Genomic DNA, 20777 nt, shown 5'->3' with positions numbered 1-20777 from the left:
GTTAGCCAAGGTGTGGGAACCCTGTTCTTACTACTAACCTAGGGTACTAACCCAGTGACACCTTAAGACCATTTTTTTTACTTTTTTAACCATCAAAGCTAGTTTTAAGGACTTAGGGGGCGTGCACACCAACGCTTTTACGCCCGCGGCCGGCGCATGTTTTCAATTCATTTCAATGGAAACTCAGCGTTTTTCAAATAAGCCAGCAGCTAGCGGTTTTTTTCCGCGCTGAAAACCGGCGCAGAGAGTTGAGAAATGTTCAACTTTGGAAGAAAAGCTCCGCTCGTCAATGTCAGTTCTCACGCGGCCGTCCAATCACAGTGTAGGTGGGGCGGGACAAGTATCACAGCAACCAACCGTCTCACAGCTGACGTATCAGCGCTACTAAAGCGCTTAGCTGAGGAAAGCTGGCACTCAGCTGAAAAACAGCTGGCATTCGGCGTCCCCAAGGCGTTTTCAGCCGCGTTTAAAAGTTTTGGTGTGTCCAGCCCCTAATATAGGTTCTGATAAACCTCCATCAATCAAGATTGACTTCCTCTTAGATCTGAAACTTCCTGTAACTTCATGCGTTACTCTTTGTGTTGTCTTACAGGTTGAGAGATGTTGTGTATACAGGTGTTGTGTTGTGTGGTTATGCCCTCCACTGGCTGAGCTGCTTTATTGTGCTGTTGTTGAGCTTCTGTCAGAGAACTTTATCAGTCTTTTAAACAATCCACCAGAAGCTGATGCACGACATTCATTCATTCATTCATTTTTTATGAAACTAAACGCTCATATTTATGTCTCAAAAATGTATTTTTCAAAGATGGTGGGTGTAGTTTGAATGGCATGGGCTGGGGTTAAACATGAAGTCCTGCCCCTTGTAAAGATGGGGGGATGGAAGAGTATAAAATGTATTTTGGTGGCCACTCAAGCATAAGCCCATCAAAAGCAAGTTTGCTGGTTGCTTTATGTCTGCAGCAGAGTTTCCCACATAGACCTGTCTGTGCTAAAGATGCTCTCACGGTAAGTCAATAATCCATCCTTCATTACACCTGCTTTTGCTTTTTAATCATGCATCATTGTCGAGCATTAGTCAATAATAGATTAATATTTACCAATAAGTAGTTGTTTGTTTTATTAAGGTTGGGAGGAAATGTTTTGCAAGGATACTATATGCAGATTATAAATATGCAGATTGTGTATATTTGGGTGTAAAGTTTAAATAGATCAGCACTCAACAGTATTTTCAGTGCCATAAATGTTGTGACATTTACTTGTAGTTCACATTAAGAATTGACTTAAAATATATCACCTAATGTGCATCTCGTAAGAATTAATTTATTGAATTTTTAAGATGGATTTACTTTATAGTAATCATGATCTAATAGTCTTTATATATTTCTGTTTGCGTATACTGCAATGTTATCGCTTTGCATTCACAGAAATCTTGTCATTGCTTCGGTGGCTGTTGTGTTTTTGGTGTCTACTGTATCAACAGCTCCTGTTGAAGGTATGACCTCTTTCCCCAGAGGACTCAATGTAACAATACATCCTTATGTTTAACACGCATGGCCAAGTAAATATAAACACTTTATATTTCACAATAAAACAGATAAAGAGCCTGAAGAGAATGACTTTGAAGCTGAGGAAGGTGAAGAAGAACTTTCTGAAGAAGATGATGGTAGGTGATGAAGGTCTTTTATTTCTTCAATCTCTGGATAAGGGCCAATGACACTACGTTAAGAAGTGGCATCATAATACAACATCTGAACCAGCAAAGATGAACCGTTTATATTGAAGAAGATTAAACATCATAAAGGTTTATGATAAACAATCTCTTGATTCTACTTTTCTAACTTAATCTAATGAGCTTCATAAATCCATTCGATAAAACCTAAACCATAAAATGAGAAAAGACCAAACCTTCAGCAGTGAATTCAAGCATCAGACACTGAAATCCTGTATTTCTGTAGTTGTGATAAGAATCAAGCAGAAAGCAGAGAAGGTCAAACCTGCTGAGAGTTTATAAACTCTATCGATTCTTCCTTTTCTTCACAGATGATGACGATTCCAAAGCTCAACATATGAAGGGTGGGTGACAAGTTCAAAACTTACCACCATTATAATTAAACCTCAGTCATATTATGGTATTCATCTTGGTATTATGGGGGTTTGGGACGTGTTACTGCAATACCATGACTGATTTAAATACATAAAAGTATTTTTAAAGGGTTATATACCACACAATGCCATCCATTACAAAAGTACAATAATTTGCATCTTTATTTCCTAAATCATGGTTTTGTTTGGATTATATGTGCAATTTCAAACATGCCTTGATATTCACAGATGCATTTTAGTAATACCATGAAATTACCATCAGTACAGCCACAATAATGTGAGAAAAGCAATGCGTATAATTTTACAAATAAATAATGTTTTAAAGAAATGATTAAAAAGTGGAAACAATGTTGCTGGGATTAACCAAATAACTCTGATCTAATAAAATCTAAGATGCACATAAAAGGAGCGTAAAATTAGTCTTTACTTGATAACAAAAAGCACTTGTCCTCTCCATAGGGCCACCTGGCCAGAAAAGATTGATTGACACGTGAGACGCGATCTCTCTGAATCTTATGTTTCTTGTTCCTCTTTCATTTCCAAAAGGAGTTGGATCACAGCAGGCCACTTCAGCACCCAAAGGCTCGGGTAAGGTGAAGCTAATCCTCTTTAGAGAGCACTGAACCTCGTAGCATTGAAAAAAATAATAGTTCACTGGGTGCACCTGACTAAACAAAGTCAATCAGTCTTTAATCTGCTTTAGGAAGCAGGTGCAGGCATTGAGATATTAATAAATGCTTAAAGCAGAAACATCAGGTGCATTGAAAGCAAACTCTGGATGATGTTTATATTAAAAGTTTTTTTTATTTCTAGTAGGTATGAGTCCTTCACCTGGCAGCTCCGTCCCGGGCGAATCCCCAAATGGTACGGAAACTCTACTCGATAACCCAAAAACAACTTCTTTCTAAATGCATTAGCGTCTCATGGCCTCTTTGGTGAAAGGTGAATTTGTTAAAAGCTCAATGGCCACCTCTCAGACCTTTCTTTGAGTTCCCAAAGTCCAATCCATCTTTTGACAAAAACCTTTGGTCTTGTTTCCCAGGTCACAAGCTGAATGGTGCTACGCAAACTGGCCAAGTCTGTAAGTGTCAACCTGATCTAGCGAGAGAGCAACTTTCACACAAGTCACACTTTAGAAAGGTTACACATGTAGATAATACTCTTAGTATACTGATGGGGTTTGGATTTATAAATGATATCAAATATGACGATGTAATTTTCTTGTCAACTAAGAAACTGCAATAAAGTGTTTTTGTCGTTACAGCATTAAGCGGCCCGTCAACATCTTCATCTGGAGCCAATGGTAACTATGAACAACATTTCAACATTTGTATAAATTAAGAAATTCAAATTTTTGTTTTTAACTGCAATGCACACAAATGATTTATAAAACTATAGACTGCATGCAGACTATGAAAACTATAATTCACTAAATCCTATCACATTTTCTCATGCATCTCACAAGCTGACTTAAACATGACATAAGATGAGATATTGAGCAACCCTCTAAAATTATTTCACTGTACGCATGCACACACATCTGGATCTGATTAGCATTTCATTTACTTTAAAGGTTTAGTGTTTAAATTTTAGCGGAATCTAGTGGTTTGGTTGCTATTGGCAACAAACGGCTCAGTCCACTGCTCACCCCTCGCTTTTGAAACGCATAGAGAATCTACGGTAGCCGCCACCGGAAAAACATGTTATTGTCGGAGACAACTTAGTAAAAAAGTTTGTCCATTAAGGGTTTCTGTAGAAACATGGCAGCACAAAATGGCGACTTCCACGTAAGGGGACCCTCTGTTTATGGAGATAAAAACGTCTCATTCTAAGGTAATAAACACATAACGGTTCATTATGAAAGGTCTTTATTCACCCCTGATAATATAGTTTTGTATAATACTTTGCATTTTTGTCAAGAGATCCTTTTTAAAAATTACACACTGCACCTTTAAATTATGCATTTAACAACAGCATTAATGCTGCCTTGACGTAATATAGGAAAAATAGTGATAATTCCCACTTCCGAAGTCATAATACGCAAGTATGAACACCTGAACACAACAACAAGCTCGTAGCTTGTTGTTGTGTTCAGGTGTTCATACTTGCGTGTGTCTTGGAAAAATTTTATTTGAACACAAATTTATACTACTTTAATGATAAGACAAGGCAATGAAGCTATTAAATATAAAAACTAATAAAGCATACACTCAAAAACATGTTGGGATATTTTCAACCCAGCACTGGGTCAAAAAGAGACAAACCAACCTGTTGGGTTGTTATTTAACCTGGGTGGGTTGCTTTAACCCAATGTTGGGTCAAATATAAACATTTCCTGGCTAAATTGAACACACGGCTGGGTTTGTCCCAGCATTTTTTGGAGTGTACCTGTCACAGCAGAAATCCGTCTCCCATCTGCAATTTTTAAAGTTTGAGATCTGCACATCTTGGAAACTTGGGTATCAAAATTATTTCTGAACTTTAAAGGTGCAGTATGTAAATTTTAGCAGCATCTAGTGATGAGGTTGCGAATTGCAACCAACGGCTCAATCCACTGCTCACCCCTCGCTATTGAAACACATAGAGAAGCTACGTTAGCCGCCACGGGACAAGCATGTCATCATCGAAGACAACTTAGTAAAAAAATCTCTGTTAAGAGCTTCTTTAAAAAAATGGCGGCACAAAATGGCGACTTACATGTAAGGGGACCCTCGGTGTATGTAGATAAAAAGGTCTCGTTCTAAGGTAATAAACATATAATGTTTCATTATAAAAGGTCTTTATACTCCCCTGATAATATAGTTTTGTATATTATTTTGCATTTCTGTCAAGAGATCCTTCTAAAAATTACACACTGCACCTTTAAAGAAGGTAAACATGAAATCGATGCAATTTTTGCATAGGAAACTTTACGATAATGTGATGAACTACATCTGTGTGAACACTAAACTTTATCTTAACATCAGCTGAAAGTGCAAGAAAAATGAGAAGTAGTGTTTATGTAGCAGATTATGCATTATGTTTGCAGCACAAAAGATCATGGTTTCAAACCCTGGGAACTCACAACTCAAATGCATTCAAATTAAATATGTTGCTTTGCATGAAAGCATCTGGCAAATGCATGCATGTTAAAATGGCTCAGAAAAGTCAAGTAAGTTTTGAGAAAGAGCCTTTTGGGTAAATATTGAGCTTTTTTAAGAATGACTAATTGCTTCATAAGGCCACACATTTTTTTTTTTTTGCTTTAAGATGTGTATTGTGTTATTAGACACAAGTTTCCCAGACAGGGCTTATCCTAATCCCAGATTTATGTTTGAGCTGCCTTAATTTAAAAATGCTTTGTACTGACGTATCTACACATAAATCAGTGCTGTTGTTTTGTCTCAAGATACACACCAGTCAAGTTTTTGTAAGGTATATTTGTAAAAACTACTTTAGTGTCCCAACATAACTAAGTCCTGGCTTAACCTAAACCCTGTCGGGAAACAGTTTCATTGCTGTGCAGTAATGCTTCATGAGATCTTCATGTGTATGGTTTACAGGCAGTAACGGTAGAGACGGATATTCTCGCCCAAGTTCTCATGGTAATGTATTCGGGTTTGTTGGGTTTTCAAGCCTAGTACATTTTCTGCTCAGTCACTGTATTTATTACACTTTCAGGTTCAAGTAACAATGGACAGAATGGATCCAAATCAGAATTAATTCCTTCAGGTACTGCATTAACGTCTGTGTGCCGTGTTCTTTGTATTGCCTGAAAATTAAATAAAGAGACGGCACACGGATGTAACCAGTTTATAAAAATATTTTCTTAATATAAAAACGCAGTACAACAGCAGGAATACAACTGCTTGGTGTTGAAATTTAATTTGAATATGTTATGAGAAATAACACGCATCTGAAAACAATATATTAGCAGGAGGAACAGGTGCTCATGGAGGTTTAGGATCTAAAGTCCCTGGTAATGACTTTTAGAAACACATATATAACATTTTAAAGAAATGCACTAATGTACAACTCCCAATAAGTTTTTTGCATGATGCCTTTCAGGGCCAGATGGGGGCGTCCACACAGTTTCCATTTCTATTTGTAAGAGATCATGATTTGCATCCAAACAGAACCAACTATAAGTAACTAAACATGTGATGATTTGTTTTAAGCAATAGTGATGTGTCTGTTATGTCATAGTGTCATCAGGTCAAGGGTCATCAGGTCACGCGATTGGTCGACCATCAACAGGACAGATGTCAGGTGCTTCAGGTGTAGTTTCCTCTGAGGTCCAATCACAAACATCAGGTACTTCCAAAAGCTAAAATGTTTTATTTAATTCAATTTAAAGTTTATTTATATAGCGCTATTTACAGTTTACACTGTGATGCATTCTGACCATAAACGTCTCTTTACAATCTTCTTTAGTGTCACAGAGCTTTCTTATGAAAAAAACAATCAAAATTATTTTATATTATTGAAGATTTTAATATGAGCTCAAACATATCTCATTAAATTTACACAAATCCAAAAAATTATATAATTCATTTACATAACCATATTATTGATATAACAAATTTTTACTTTTTTTCTTCTATAAGCAATTTTAGGAGAAACATCTGAGATTAAAATATGTGACCACAAAACCAGTTATAAGGGTTAATTTTTGAGATACATTGAAATGCACCACCTGAAAGTTAAATAAATAAGCTTTTCATTGATGTTTGGATATGTTAGGATTGGATGATATTTGGTCAAGATGCAACTATTTGAACATCTGGGGTTTAAAAAAAATTAAAATGATCCAAATTAATTCTTTAGCAACACATATTACTAATGATGAATACATTTTTTGATATATTTACATTTATAAAAAAATATCTTCATGTAACATGATCATTAATTAATATCCTAATGATTTTTGACATAAAAATTGATCATTTTGACCCATATGTATTTTTGCCTATTGCTACAAATAGACCCGTGATATTATGGCTGGTTTTGTGGTCCAGGGCTATGAAACATTTTCCTCTGGGTTGCAATGTAAAAACGATATTGAACTTATAAAATAAAACATTTACCTAATGTTATCAAGTTTTTGCCAATAGTTGACACAGTAATTAACTCATTCTCCGCCAGGCTTTTTTAAAAAAGTTGCTTTTGTGATTTTCACTAAAGTTTCACAAAATGCCTTCCAGGAAAATTTTCTTCTAAAATATATAAACATATAAATATATGTTTATTTAAATGAAAGAAAAGACCTTCTGCCTTTAAACAAACAAAACAGGAAAAAAGTTCATTTATTTGTTCTCTTTTTATATCCTCTTAAATATTGGTAGATTTCTCTTAGTTTCTATATCCTCTTAGGTTATTGGTAAAGGAATTTTGTTGATCAGTTGATCAAAACATACACAGAGTTTATAATTAATTAAATTGGTTTTTGCTTTAGTGTTTTATAAATTGGCCATCTAGTGGATAGTAGCGGAATTGCAGATTATCATAAAAACTCATCAGAAAAGCGTCATTGGCAGGGAAATGTTTTCTCTTAATTGACGAGATAACTTGTCAATGGCGGGGAAAGAGTTAATGGTGGTTAAAGTTAATATGATAACAAAAAATCAAATAGCATTGCCACTGGAGCTTGACTTTTATAAAGCTTTTCATGTGTAACAGTGAATATATACAGTAAGTTATATACTCAGTGCATTTGTCTCTGTAGGATCAGAGGCTGTCGATCAACATGCAGAAGGATCTGAAAACGGTATGTGAATATCTTCTCAACAGGGTTTTCTTCTGAAGGTTTCTTAGGATCTGATGATGTTTTTTTTTTCTTTAGGTGACTCTGCACATGAAGGATCTCAGATTGAATCTCCAGGTGAAGAATCTCCTTACATTTCACACGATTAACAACACAATTCTTTCAAAGCATGTGATGAATGATGATTGTGTCATTTGTTTCTTCAGAAATCCCAGAGACAGAAACCAACGGTGAGTATTATGCTCTGGTATTGCATTAAAGTACGTCATATAAAAACAAGACTCAACCTGATTCTGCCAAGTGAGAGATGTCCTCAGGGCAACATATTGTGTTGACCCAAGGACAACATTTTTGTAAAAAAACCTAAACCCACCCCAACCCTAACCCTAACCATAACTGAACCCTAAAATCAGAGTGAAAAACAATGAAGAAGCAGCTAATCCTGGTTGTAAACTTGAAACAAATTGTAAACATATTTCTGAAATCTGATTGGTTGATTGAAATGTTGTCAAAATAATGTTGCATTGAGAAATATCAACCACTTGGCAAAATCAGGAGAGTCTAAGAGATTCAGTCACTTTAACTGTTGTCCTCTGACAGGTAATGGACACAAACACTTAATGAACGGAGGAGAAACAGGGTTCACAGGTGAGCAAACATCTCATACATCCTCTTTGATCTTTAAAGCATTATCTTTTTATAAAGACTAAACATCTGAATCATTTTACTGTGACATTTCATAAACCTAAGGTGATTTTAGTGAATGTATGAAGTCATTTCAAACAAAGAGAAAGCACAGGTTGACCTTGACTTGATTTGTATTATACTTCATTTGAAATATTTTTCTTGAAAAGTAAGCTCGTGTTATTTGTCTGTGAAGACGTTTGTGACCGCTCACAATAAGTGGCATAAATTTATTGTTGTTGTTTTTTATGCAGGAATGGATCATTTCATGCCAGGCTCATCTCCGATACAAGGAACAGGTGTGAAAATATGATTTTATATTTTATATCATCAGTAGTGTGCACAGAGAAGAAAACTGATTTTTCTAAATATTTAAATCTTACAAAATCATGACTGTGTCATTACTATATGTGTTTGACACATTTGGCACAAACTCTGGGAATTACAGGTAAAAACGAATTTTCCAACACAATCTCACAGAAATTCATATGTATTTTAGGAGGTGGCTATTTCATATTAATTCATACAATCAAATTTGTGAATTTTTGTACAACACTACAGATTTTCATGATATGTCCCCTTTAATGCTTTCTCTTTGTTAGCTGCTTTGGAGAAAAGTGTCTGCTAAATGAATCATGTAAAACAATTCAATAATCTAAAGTTGTGAAACAGAAAGGTTCTTCAGATGTTAAAGGTTCTTCATGGAACCATTCTGCCAAAAATGGTTCTTCTATGACAATCTTGGTTCCTCTAAAAACAAAGCAAAGCACCTTTATTTTTAAGAGTTTAAGGGTAAAAATTGAGCCCAATCTCATGGGAATTCACACAAAAATAAAGATTATTATTAAAGGGACACTCCACTTTTTTGAAAATATGCTCATTTTTAAAATAACTCCCCTAGAGTTAAACATTTGACTCTTACTGTTTTCGAATCCATTCAGCTGATCTACGGGTCTGGTGCTAGCACTTTTAGCATAGCTTAGCATAATCCATTGAGTCTGATTAGACCATTAGCATCACGCTAAAAATAACTAAAAAGTTTTGAAATTTTTCTTATATAAAACTTGACTCTTCTGTAGTTACATCGTGTACTAAGACCGACGGAAAAGGAAAAGTTGTACATTTTTTAAGCAGATATGGTCAGGACTATACTCTCATTCTGGCGTAATAATCTTTGCTGCTGAACATGGCAGCAGTAGGCACAATTATATTACGCAGTGCCCGAATATAGTCCCCTGCTATTGAAAGTAACCAAAGGGCTACCTTCAGGCGCTGCGTAATAGCCATATAGTACATGATGTAACTACAGAAGAGTTTTTAGGTTATTTTTTAGCATGATGCTAAATGGTCTAATAGGATTCAATGGATTGTGCTAAGCTATGCTAAAAGTGGTAGCGCCAGACCCAGAGATCGGCTGAATGGATTCCAAACTGTAAAAATCAAATGTTTAATTCTAGGGGACCTGGAAAATTTGCATTTTATCAAAAAAGTGGAGTGTCCCTTTAATAATAATAATCTTTATTTTTGTATAAATTCCCATGAGATTAGGCTCAATTTTTACCCTTAAACTCTTAAAATTAAATGTGCTTCACTTTATTTTTAGAAGAACCAATTATGTCATAGAAGAACCATTTTTGGCAGAATGGTTCCATGAAGAACCTTTAACATCTGAAGATTTTTGAATTGTTTTATATGATTCATTTAGCAGACACTTTTCTCCAAAGCAGCTAACAAAGAGAGAGCATTAAAGGGGACATATCATGAAAATCTGACTTTTTCCATGTTTAAGTGCTATAATTGGGTCCCCAGTGCTTCTATCAACCTAGAAAATGTGATAAAGATCAACTCAGTAACTTTTGGTAAACCATTCTTTGCAATCATGTGAAAAAAATAGGTCGATGAAATTTGGCTCCCCTTGTGATGTCAGAAGGGGATCTTATTATAATAATACCGCCTCTTAATCTGCACTATCCAACCACGGCACTGACATTTAGTGCAGAGATCAGCACACCCAAAAACAGCACATTTTTGCTCAAACCTACAAAGTGTCAATTTTAACATGTTAAAAAGTCTTGTGAAATGTCCATTTTAAGATAATAAAATGTTAAAACAGAACCAAATAAACATCAGACTCATAATTGATTTTAATTATGATTTCAATTCTAGACACTGTAGATCAGTCAAGCCACGACTTTCTTGTGGGTTTAATGGGTGAGCATCCATTTCATCCTATGAAATAGTGTAAGGACTTTATTTAAAATGATTTCCCAGTGTCTGAATGAAGTGAGAATGTCGCTCTCTGCAGGTGAAATGGGTGAAAACTTTGGTCCAGACACCCAAACGGGTGGGTTAGGTACACTTTTAGACTTACTACTAGACTCGGATCCTCCGTCCACATGTTTAGTAACTGACGCTGTCTCAACAGATCATACGGGACTTGAATTTCAGGTGGATTCCACAGGTGAGCGTGCATGCATGACTAGTTAAAAGCATGTGATTTACATTCATGCACACTGTATAAAATGGCCCGTGTGCGGTGCCGAGAGCTTTTCATCACCCGTCCAGCCGTCACACTGAACTAATGATGAGTTATTATCATGAAATAAACCAGCCAAGAGAATGTATTGAAATGTATTGGCTGATGTGAATCAAAGCCGTCTTATTTCTCCACAGCAGTTGGATTGAGTCCAGGGCAGTCGTCCAGCAGTGCTTCAGTTCTAGACGTTCCTCCAGGTAATAGCTCCTCCTGACTGATGCTCGGTTCTCCTTCAGGTCCTGTAAGTGTAGTCATTTCTTCATCAGGAATCAATCCTGGCCTCAAGTCTATACAGCTAAAGGGAAGAGTAATGAAAGCTTTCAGAGATGTTTATGATGATCTATGTGGTACCTGTGAGTTACACAGACGGACAGATCAATGTTGTAAATAGGGCTGTCATAAAGATTAAATAATTGTCTCATCTCAATTGTTTGACCTCATCGCGGTGATTTCAGATCACTGCGATGATTGCACATCTCTCTAAAAAACAAAAGGGGGAGCTGCAGCGCCTGTATAAACGAGACTTACTTTTAAATATGTATTATGCGTATTAATATTTACTGCCAGATAAGCCTTGCAAAAGATTTAATTTAAATAATCACAACAATTTGCGAAAATTATTTCATAAACCAAAAAATTTATGAGAATTTAATATCAAAGCAATAAAACAGGCAATTAATCGTCATAATCGCCAAAATGTATTAACCAATTAACCGTCAGCCAAATTTCATAATCGTGACAGCCCTAGTTGTAAATACTTTGTTAGGTGTCTATGGTCATGAATTTATTCCAAAATTTCAGCAGGACCGCCTCATCCATCTGCTGACAATGGGAACCATGGTTTCTCCCCATCCATAAGTAAGTGAAGTGTTTGACTTGATATCTTGATAACATTGACTGAAATCAAACTTTGATGCTCCAGATCTCATCATTAGATTACAAGACTCAGATCTGATGTCTTGTGTTTTTAGGTGTATCTGATAATGGTGAACAGTCAAGATTAGCAGCAGACACAACAGGTAATAAACTGATCCTGAGTCTGTATGGTTTAATACTGGATTACTGCACGTTTGAATGTCTTAATCCAAGTCATTTTTCCAGATTCATCATTCATCTTGGACACATTAGCACATCCAGATCATTTCCTCACAGATTATTCAGGTATGTCACTTATTGTAAATCACGCCATCTGTAGTAGTTTGATGATATGATGCATGACTGCAAGGTTTGATTTTTTTCAGATGGTGGATTGGATAATAACGGTGCCGACGGTCCTGAAACTAATGGTAAGACTTTTCCTTCCTGTATTGAAAAAGATAAATCGCATGAAAACATGTCCTGGTCAAATATTACCCTGAAATGAAAGCAAAAATTGTATTTGGCATGATTAACATTGTAACATTAATAACATTATCATTGTATGTTCCATTAAAACATCTCGTGCATTTTTGCACATTGTTTTAGAGGCACGTAACTACAGTAAAGTTTCCTTTATAATTCCTGTTTACTTATGCTGTGTTGTTTTAGCCTATCATTGGGTAAATACTGTATGGACTAACTCAACTGTTGGGTTAAATAAAGCTAGGTTAAAGGGATAGTTCACCCAAAAATGAAAATAATGTCATTAATGACTCACCCTCATGTCGTTACAAACTCTTAAAACATCTGTTCATCTTCAGAACACAGTTTAAGATGTTTTGGATTTATTCCGAGAGCTTGTTGACCCTTCAAAAAATCTATGTACGGTTTACTGTCCATATCCAGAAAGGTAATAAAAACATCATCAAAGTAGTCCATGTGACATCCATGGGTTAGTAAGAATGTGTTTACGACTTTATTCAGCATTGTCTTCTCTTCCGCGTCTGTTGTGAATCGCGTGCACGAGACTGAAGTCACGTGACTGCAGTGAAGCGGATGACGTACGACACGGCTGACGTGTTATTTGGTGCGCCCCAACTTTTTTTGTGCGCCTGGGCTTCTTTTACAGTCTGAGGGAGATGCACGCTGTAAGTTTGAAAAAAAAAATTCACAAACATGTCTGAGGATAACACGTCATCCACGTCACTGCAGTCACATGACTTTAGTTTCACGCATGTGCTTCACAACAGACGCGGAAAAGAAGGCAATGCTGAAAAAAGTCGTATTTTTATTTATGGACCAAAATGTATTTTGGATGCTTCAACACATTCTAACTGACCCACTGATGTCACATGGACTACTTTGATGATGTTTTTATTACCTTTCTGGATATGGACAGTAAACCGTACATAGATTTTCAATGAAGGGTCAACAAGCTCTCGGACTAAATATAAAACATCTTAAACTGTGCTTCGAAGATGAATGGAGGTCTTACGAGTTTGGATTGACATGAAGGTGAGTCATTAATGACATTATTTTCATTTTTGGGTGAACTATCCCTTTAACAAATGGGTCATATTTTACCCAACCATGGGTTGAAACAGCCGGTTGTGTCAGTGTTGACTAGAAAGACCATCATGGTCCATCAAGACACTTTTTGACTACCAAAGTTATTTATTGGGTTTCAGGAAACGGTCGGCACAAACCAGTTGTGGACAATCCAAAAGGTAAACAACAAAACTTAAACAAACGTATAAAAGAGTCTGGATTGACAGTCTTGAATGAGTGTGTATAAAGCAGGGGTGCCCAAACTTTTTCCTGAAATAATGCTGTGTTATTTAGGGTAACTGTTGGAAAAAAAAGAAATAATTTTGCCAATTATTTTTAAATGATAATCCTTTAGTCTGTGTGCCACTGCCTTGACCTCTCCATTATAAGCTTAGTACCCGAGTTCGTTGAGTTTCGTGATGCATGCTATACACATTTAAGTATGCATGTACAGTATTCACTTTAATTCCTTGCATTTTATTTCAATTAGCATTTTTCTAATGTACCAATAATACAAAAAATGTTACAGTTTAGAAAATGTTTAATTAGAAATATAAACATCTGCGTCAATGGTGTTTACCTTATCTCACGTGGCATGACGGGCCAAATTAAAGGTCACTGCAGGCCAACTTTGGCCCAGGTTTGGACACCTCTGGTATAAAGCAATAAAACCCATTAGAGTGATCACATGTTATTGACAGACTAACTCTATCCTGGAGATGATGTTTTCACATGTATGATTCTCTATCTGAACAGGTGTAACTGAGCATCAGTTTGTTGCTATGGAGACGGATCACACAGCTGGTACTAATTCACTCTGATCTTTGACAAAACTGATTTGTTATCCATCATGCAGAGTTTATGTATCTTCTCTTGGCTGTCAGGGCTGGGACGATTCATACTAATAATACCCATCTGAAGTCATTTTAAAGGGGATGTTTGCACAGCTCTTTCATGTACTATGGCTCTCTTTGGTCAGTAGAGTCGTTTACAACATGCATAATCATTATAAATGTTCTTTATTATCATGAAAATACATGAAAAGGTTTGAAGAACAATATAAATATATGCTTAGGCATTTCCTGGAGCTGCGTGTGTAATGAATGGTTCGTCTGTGGCGCACGATTTATCGTCCCAGACCAGAAACAATATCTCATAGCAAGCAGTTGATTCTGACTGAACTGCAAAAGAGAGAAAGCATTTAATTTTGCATCACACAATTTTGCCTTAATAAAACATGCTGTACATAACAGAAAAAGATGTTAATGGACAAACTCTTAGAACACACTAAAAACGATTTTGTCGGCTGAACAACCATTACTTATTAAAGTAATTAGATTAAACACGAAAAACTTAATATTCATATTCAACCTCTACTTAACATATTCAGTATGTGTAACACAAAAATTTTAGTTACCAGGTGAACTTAAATGTATGCAAAAATAAAATGAAAAAACATAAAAAGTAATGTAAATCTAGCATCACATTTTAAGTAACTATAGAGCCACGTGATATGCAAATTTCCCATGATGCCTTTCCTGCCAAAAATTCTGACCTTTGTCATAGCCATTATGGAAAGCACATTTTACTTAAAATGAACAGACATTATGTGTAATATGAACTTAAATATTTGAGTTATTGTAACATTCTTTACTTAAAATTTTAAGTACATAAAACACATGTTTTCTTGTTAATTTTAAGTAAAATTAAGTTTTGTTTTTGTAAAATTATCCAAGTTGGGACTACTTAAAAAGTGTGATGCAAAAATGGTGCTTATATATTTTAAGTAAATCCAACACATCATTTTTTTTAGAGTGAACAAATGTATTAAAAACAACACAAACAGTGTTAGTTTATGGACACACCTAATGCATCTCTGTGTTATTATTGGAACAAAACATTTTGTGTTACTTTTAACATGACTTGTGTTTTATTTGAAAACAAAATCAACACATAATCAGTTCACATATGGCAAAAAATATATTTTAAAATTTCAAAATATACAAAAAAATTACCCAAAACTATATTTGCTGACATATATTTTGAAATATGTTTACAAAAAATATTTTTCACCTATATATTTTTGGCCATTTTTTGAAATATATTTAAAAATGTAATAAATAAATTTTAAAGCTTTAAAAATATATATCTAGCATACTATATCTACTTTGTTTATGGTACAAATCTGTAAACAAAACAGTTTTAAAAAGATTAAAATTAAATATATTTTCAACTTCAAAAATATACTATAAAATAAAATGAGTTTGTATTTAGCATATATATAATTATTTTTTGGCAAAGAATGTTTTTTTGCCATATGGGTTGTAAAATTAAAAATGTATTATACATTTTTAAATATATGTTGATATATGAAGGTTAAAACTACATATATTTACAAATTAAAAAATATTTAATTAAGCATTACTTTCTACAAAATATATTTATATAAATAAATGTTACAAAATAGTAACACGCATAGAGTTAAACACACATAGTGTTAAAAGCATAACACAAAACTTAAAAAAATTTACAAATAATTTATCAAATTGATGGGAATGCAGAAATGCAGTCTATAAACGTGGAAATACAGATTGCTGGAAAAACTTGTCAATGGCGGGGAAATAGTTAAGAGTAAGGTGTAGTAAGCTGTACTTTAAAGAGAAGAAAAAGGAAATAATATATCTTTAAATTAAAAACTACAGTTGTTAAAAGCCTTCTTTACTGTGTTTTATTTCAGCTGGCACTCTTGATGTGAATGATCATACACTTAGTCCTTACGCTGACACCACTGGTAAGCAAACTTTATTCATCTGTTGTTTAATGCAATGATCATCTGATCTTTTTATGAATACATCGTTTTAATGCACACTCTCAATTTTGTTTTTTAAAGGTCATGATAGCTTGACAGGTGCGAGTGTGCAAACAGATACGGCAGGTACTATCTTTAATAATCTCTCAAATGACACGTTATAATCTGAGTAAAAACACACAGCCGTCTGATGTTGCTGTGAACAGGTGCACCCGGTGAATCTGTGACGGATGGAAATGTTCAGACAGATATGAGTGAGTTTTTATACGTCTATGATTTTAGCAGCACTGCTTATAATAAAATAATGATGAAATCTGTCTCATTTTTGGTTATATAGGTCGTTTAGCTGTGACTGATGGATTGCTAAAGTATACAGGTAGCGGTGAATATCTCAGCACATACAGACACGTGTCAGTTTATCACTCATGCAGGTGTTTCATGTGTAGCGTGTGTTTCTGAAAAGCAGATTCTGTGCACGAGACGGGGACTGAATATACAGGTCAGTCACTTTGCGTTTCATGGAGATGTCAGAGGATATATAAATGATCATTATTATCAGTCTAATGTAAAAACAATTTCAACATTGATATATCATTTTCAGATGCCTCACAGACACATAGTGATGTGGTACAGACACATTTACCAGGTATGTTACATTTTGGGTGAGCTGTCCAGGTAAGTTTCTTCATTAACTATAGTAAACAAAACCATTCAATTAAAATGATTGAAAGCATCTAAAAGCTTTGTTTGCAGAATATCATTTCTTATGATTTTTTTTGTGAACATTCAGCCACAGGAGATCCATTGGCAGTTTCTTCACAGACAGATGTCATGGGCACAGGTGAGCGACGGATCGACTATAACAGCTCACTTCATACAAACTGTAAATAAATAATTTGCTGGGTTTCTTAATCTTTTTTAGCCTCAGCTGAACCTCAAGGGACTCCCGGGAGTCCAAGTAAGTTCATAAGACATCTACAACTTATTTGAAATACTTGTATTTATGCTGGAGGGAATTATTTATCCGCCCTCATTTTCTGTGGAACACAACCGGGTTAATCCTGTTAAACCAGATGTTAAATGATAATCTATGTTAAACTAAACTAACAGGTAACAGAATTGAACATGAAAGTAGTTGGTTTTATTTCAGTGTTTTTAACGCTGTCCTAGTGCCACCCCAACATCTAACAAACCTCAAATCGAATCACATCATTATTAAAGAATACAAAATCTGCCCTTCATATATAAGGTTGCAAAATACAAAATTAGTATATTCAAAACCTCAGTAAGAAATAACCAGAAGCATCATTTAGAGACTATTAAATCTAGGGCTGTCACAATGATTAAATAATCGCCTCATCGCAATGATTTCAGATCACCGCAATGATTGCACATCTCTCTAAAAACACAAGGGGGAGCTGCAGCGCCTGTATTAATGAAACCGTTTCAGATAGCGCTCTTTAACTGACAGTGTCACATGTCAAAGCCATTCAGTACAGTGGGAAAAATGGTACTTTTAAATATGTGTTATGTGTATTAATATTTACTGCCAGGTAAACCTTGCAAAAGATTTAATTTAAATAATCACAACAATGTGCGGACGTTATTTCATGAACAAACAAGCAATTATGATAATTAAATGTCAAAGCAATAAAACAAACAATTAATTGTCACAATTTCTTAGACAATTAACTGTCAGCCAAATTTTATAATTGTGACAGCCCTAATTGTATCCCATACAGACACAAAAGATAAAGGATCGCCAAATTCATAAGTGACCCTGTCTGTAAATGCAATCTGAAAGTCTCATAAACTAATGATGAGATTGAAGTTTAATTTCAATCTTTGACATGATCTTACTCAGTCAATATTTAAGACATCAAGATTATATGTTCACATCAGTGATTCTCAAACTGGTGTCCAGGTACCCCCAAAGGTGTTTCAAGGGGTCCCCAGAAAAAAGACAAAGACAACAATTTGCTGTCTTTATAATATCAAAATTACTATGTATACTTTTAATGTTTCTGTAAAAATATAGATATATATTTTAGGAAAGGCGTTTATCATATGTAGGGGTCCCTGCCATCAAAAAGTTTGAAAACCCCTGCTTTACATTATGTAGGATCATTTAATGTACAAAACAGTAAATCACAAAAACAGGGTTCCCACACCTTAGTTAACTTCAAATTCAAGGACCTTTCAAGGACTTTCCAGGTCTAATACCCTCAAATTCAAGGACTAAATGTGTCGACACATTTTAAGTAAGAGCAAGATTAGATCGTGTTACCTTTAAAGATACATTGTTACAGTTCCCTTTCGAGGGAACTCGCGCTGCGTCACTGCGGTGAGACTTTGGGGGACGCCTCCAGGGGTAAGTGCGTCTGAAGGTGTATATCAAATTCAACCAATGGTGAGGCTTAACAACAAAGACAGGGTGACGCAGGAGACAGGAAGTATATCGCTATCTGAAATATTGACAAAGATGGCATTACATGGACGCAGGAAGTATGGCAAGAGAGAAGCAGCGTCTCGTTCCCTTCTCAGGGCCTTGAATTTTTTTCCCCCAGATTCACAAACTTTCAAGGATTTTAAGGACCCGTGGGAACCCTGCAAATAAATGACTTTGGGTTTACACAGACTGGGTCACAAATATCATTGGTTGCAGTTAGTTTTGGTGAATGCACATGCAAGTCACCTGGCACAAATATGGGGGATGTAGCATGAATAAGAAAATATGCATACTGTTGGGCATGCAAGTACATGATTTCTGGGTATTTCTAATATGAAGACAGACATGCTATACAAGTCAGGGTTGAGAATCACAGCTTCACGATGTGTTTGTTTTCCTTCAGCAGGCCGTCCTGGTGCTACAGAACAGACACAGACAGCTGGTAAGCCTCATGAGGGTTTACACTTACGCCCATGTTATTACACATAAATGATGTCCTTTACTAATGAATAAATATATGAATCGAGTAAAAGCAGGTGCTGAACGGCTCTTCTGTTTTCTCTGTTTTGTTTGCTCTGTCCAGTATCAGCAGGTGAACAGTACCACACATCAGGTCAGGGTCCTGAAGGTGAGGATGAACGTTTGTGCAGATCCATCACTTCTGTTTCAATAACATCAGCATGATAAAGAAAACCCAACTATTTTTAGATTTTACTACTAAAATACAGACTGCACGTTATGACTCAATGTGAATATATGTATTGTAACTAGTTTGACTTTCTTCTCTGATCTCTGTGCTTTTTGAAAGGTGCAGAAAATGTGGAACTGGAAGATACCTGCTGACTTTCACATGAAGCCTCGTGTGAAGTTCCTGCGTTACAGGTTTCAATGTATAGACCAGAACGCCTGGCAGAGGAATCGTAAACCCGCTCGCTAGACTTTAGCCGACGTCTTTGTGTGTCTGTGTGTGTGTGTTCGTGTGTCCGTTTGTTTTATTTAAACATTCAGATAATACTGTAAGTTAACTTTATATTGCGCCTGTTTATAAAAGTGCCCTTTAATTGTTTCTTTAGTACAACCGAGAGGAAAGAAAATTGAAATGACAACGCTTAATTGAATCAATATTGTGATATTTCTTACAATCCAAGTAAACCCGCTGTGTAAATGCATTGGTTTATTCCCCTGTAATGTTGCTTTCTTGCCTAGATGTTGAAGCAATAATCTTTTCAAACATCAAAAATTGTATATTGCTGAATGTCTTATTGAAAATAATCTTTACATTAAATGGATCATCTATTTTGAACATCAATTCAAGTGTTTCACATGGTGTTCAAGTGTTTTGAAAGGCCCTGCAGGTCCAATACTAGTTTAAGGTGGTCCAACTCAACCGAACTGGTCAACCACCTGGACTAGAGACAGGGTTCCCACACCATAGTTAACTTCAAATTTAAGGACCTTTCAAGGACTTTCCAGGTCCAATACCCTCAAATTCAAGGACTTAATGTGGGGACACATTTCAAGTGAGAGCAATGTTACTTCGTGCTACCTTTAAAGATACATTGTTACAGTTTCCTTTCAAGGGAACTTGCGCTGCATCACTGCGGTGACACTTTGGGGAGCCTCCAGGGGTAAGTGTGTCTAAATGTGTATATCAAATTCAACCAATGGTGAGGCTTAACAACAAAGACAGGGTGATGCGGGAGCCAGGAAGTATATCACTATCTGAAATATTGCCAAAGACGACATTACAGGGAAGTATAGCAAGGGAGACGCAGCGTCTCGTTCCCTTCTCAGGGAACAACAGTTACATACGTAACCCGAGACGTTTTCATGTCTCAAACACAACTATGCAAAAAAGCATTTTGATATGAATCAACATTCGCACACAGAAGATATAAGCATTTAAAGTGAACAGTTTAGCACGTGTGCTTTAAAAAAAGTCTAGAATTTAATGATATTATCCTACACTACACAGAGAATAATATGGATTTTTTCCAGAAAACTTCTTGCATAAAATTGATTCACGCACTTTCAATGACCTGTATAT

General features: G+C 35.5%; 2 protein-coding genes across 17 annotated transcripts; both read left to right on the top strand.

Moving 5' to 3' along the window:
- The first annotated feature begins 497 nt into the window (after nucleotides 1–497).
- Nucleotides 498–13842, top strand: LOC129455784 (uncharacterized). Of its 11 annotated transcripts, none has more exons than XM_073858633.1 (27): nucleotides 498–1005; nucleotides 1425–1492; nucleotides 1595–1663; nucleotides 2041–2073; nucleotides 2650–2691; nucleotides 2920–2967; nucleotides 3146–3184; nucleotides 3368–3406; nucleotides 5646–5687; nucleotides 5764–5814; nucleotides 6020–6061; nucleotides 6151–6189; nucleotides 6289–6396; nucleotides 7808–7849; nucleotides 7925–7963; nucleotides 8053–8076; nucleotides 8447–8494; nucleotides 8785–8829; nucleotides 10697–10741; nucleotides 10836–10883; nucleotides 10956–10991; nucleotides 11204–11263; nucleotides 11868–11924; nucleotides 12038–12085; nucleotides 12168–12227; nucleotides 12308–12352; nucleotides 13613–13842. In XM_073858633.1, the coding sequence occupies exons 1-27, from the start codon at nucleotides 995–997 to the stop codon at nucleotides 13717–13719; spliced, it is 1335 nt and encodes a 444-aa protein (XP_073714734.1). In that variant the 5' UTR covers nucleotides 498–994; the 3' UTR covers nucleotides 13720–13842. The 11 variants fall into 11 exon arrangements, with proteins under 11 accessions (XP_073714734.1, XP_073714736.1, XP_073714735.1 ...); XM_073858635.1 differs by having other exon boundaries at nucleotides 6017–6061; nucleotides 10836–10874; nucleotides 11871–11924; XM_073858634.1 differs by having other exon boundaries at nucleotides 6017–6061; nucleotides 10836–10874.
- Nucleotides 13843–14130: 288 nt separating this feature from the next.
- LOC141351578 (uncharacterized) lies at nucleotides 14131–20039 on the top strand. Of its 6 annotated transcripts, none has more exons than XM_073858643.1 (12): nucleotides 14131–14276; nucleotides 16210–16263; nucleotides 16363–16380; nucleotides 16488–16535; nucleotides 16619–16657; nucleotides 16728–16780; nucleotides 16883–16927; nucleotides 17072–17122; nucleotides 17204–17239; nucleotides 19134–19172; nucleotides 19314–19358; nucleotides 19539–20039. In XM_073858643.1, the coding sequence occupies exons 1-12, from the start codon at nucleotides 14255–14257 to the stop codon at nucleotides 19665–19667; spliced, it is 579 nt and encodes a 192-aa protein (XP_073714744.1). In that variant the 5' UTR covers nucleotides 14131–14254; the 3' UTR covers nucleotides 19668–20039. The 6 variants fall into 6 exon arrangements, with proteins under 6 accessions (XP_073714744.1, XP_073714746.1, XP_073714747.1 ...); XM_073858645.1 differs by having other exon boundaries at nucleotides 16363–16407; nucleotides 16748–16780; XM_073858646.1 differs by having other exon boundaries at nucleotides 16363–16407; nucleotides 16745–16780; nucleotides 19137–19172.
- Nucleotides 20040–20777: the final 738 nt, after the last annotated feature.

Source organism: Misgurnus anguillicaudatus, chromosome 20, assembly GCF_027580225.2.
Source record: "Misgurnus anguillicaudatus chromosome 20, ASM2758022v2, whole genome shotgun sequence".
Classification (NCBI taxonomy): domain Eukaryota; kingdom Metazoa; phylum Chordata; class Actinopteri; order Cypriniformes; family Cobitidae; genus Misgurnus; species Misgurnus anguillicaudatus.
The sequence above is the reverse complement of the archived record's forward strand: the minus strand, read 5'-3'. Positions and strand labels throughout refer to the sequence as shown.

Excerpts from the sequence above, each read along its gene's own strand:
- LOC129455784 (XM_073858631.1), top strand. Across the intron at positions 6,397-7,807 it reads GGTCCAATCACAAACATCAG|GATCAGAGGCTGTCGATCAA; the intron begins GTACTTCCAAAA and ends TTGTCTCTGTAG. Across the intron at positions 11,925-12,037 it reads TGGTTTCTCCCCATCCATAA|GTGTATCTGATAATGGTGAA; the intron begins GTAAGTGAAGTG and ends TTGTGTTTTTAG.
- LOC141351578 (XM_073858641.1), top strand. The coding sequence starts at position 14,255 with ATGGAGACGGATCACACAGCTG. Across the intron at positions 19,173-19,313 it reads AGAACAGACACAGACAGCTG|TATCAGCAGGTGAACAGTAC; the intron begins GTAAGCCTCATG and ends TGCTCTGTCCAG. Across the intron at positions 19,359-19,538 it reads ATCAGGTCAGGGTCCTGAAG|GTGCAGAAAATGTGGAACTG; the intron begins GTGAGGATGAAC and ends GCTTTTTGAAAG.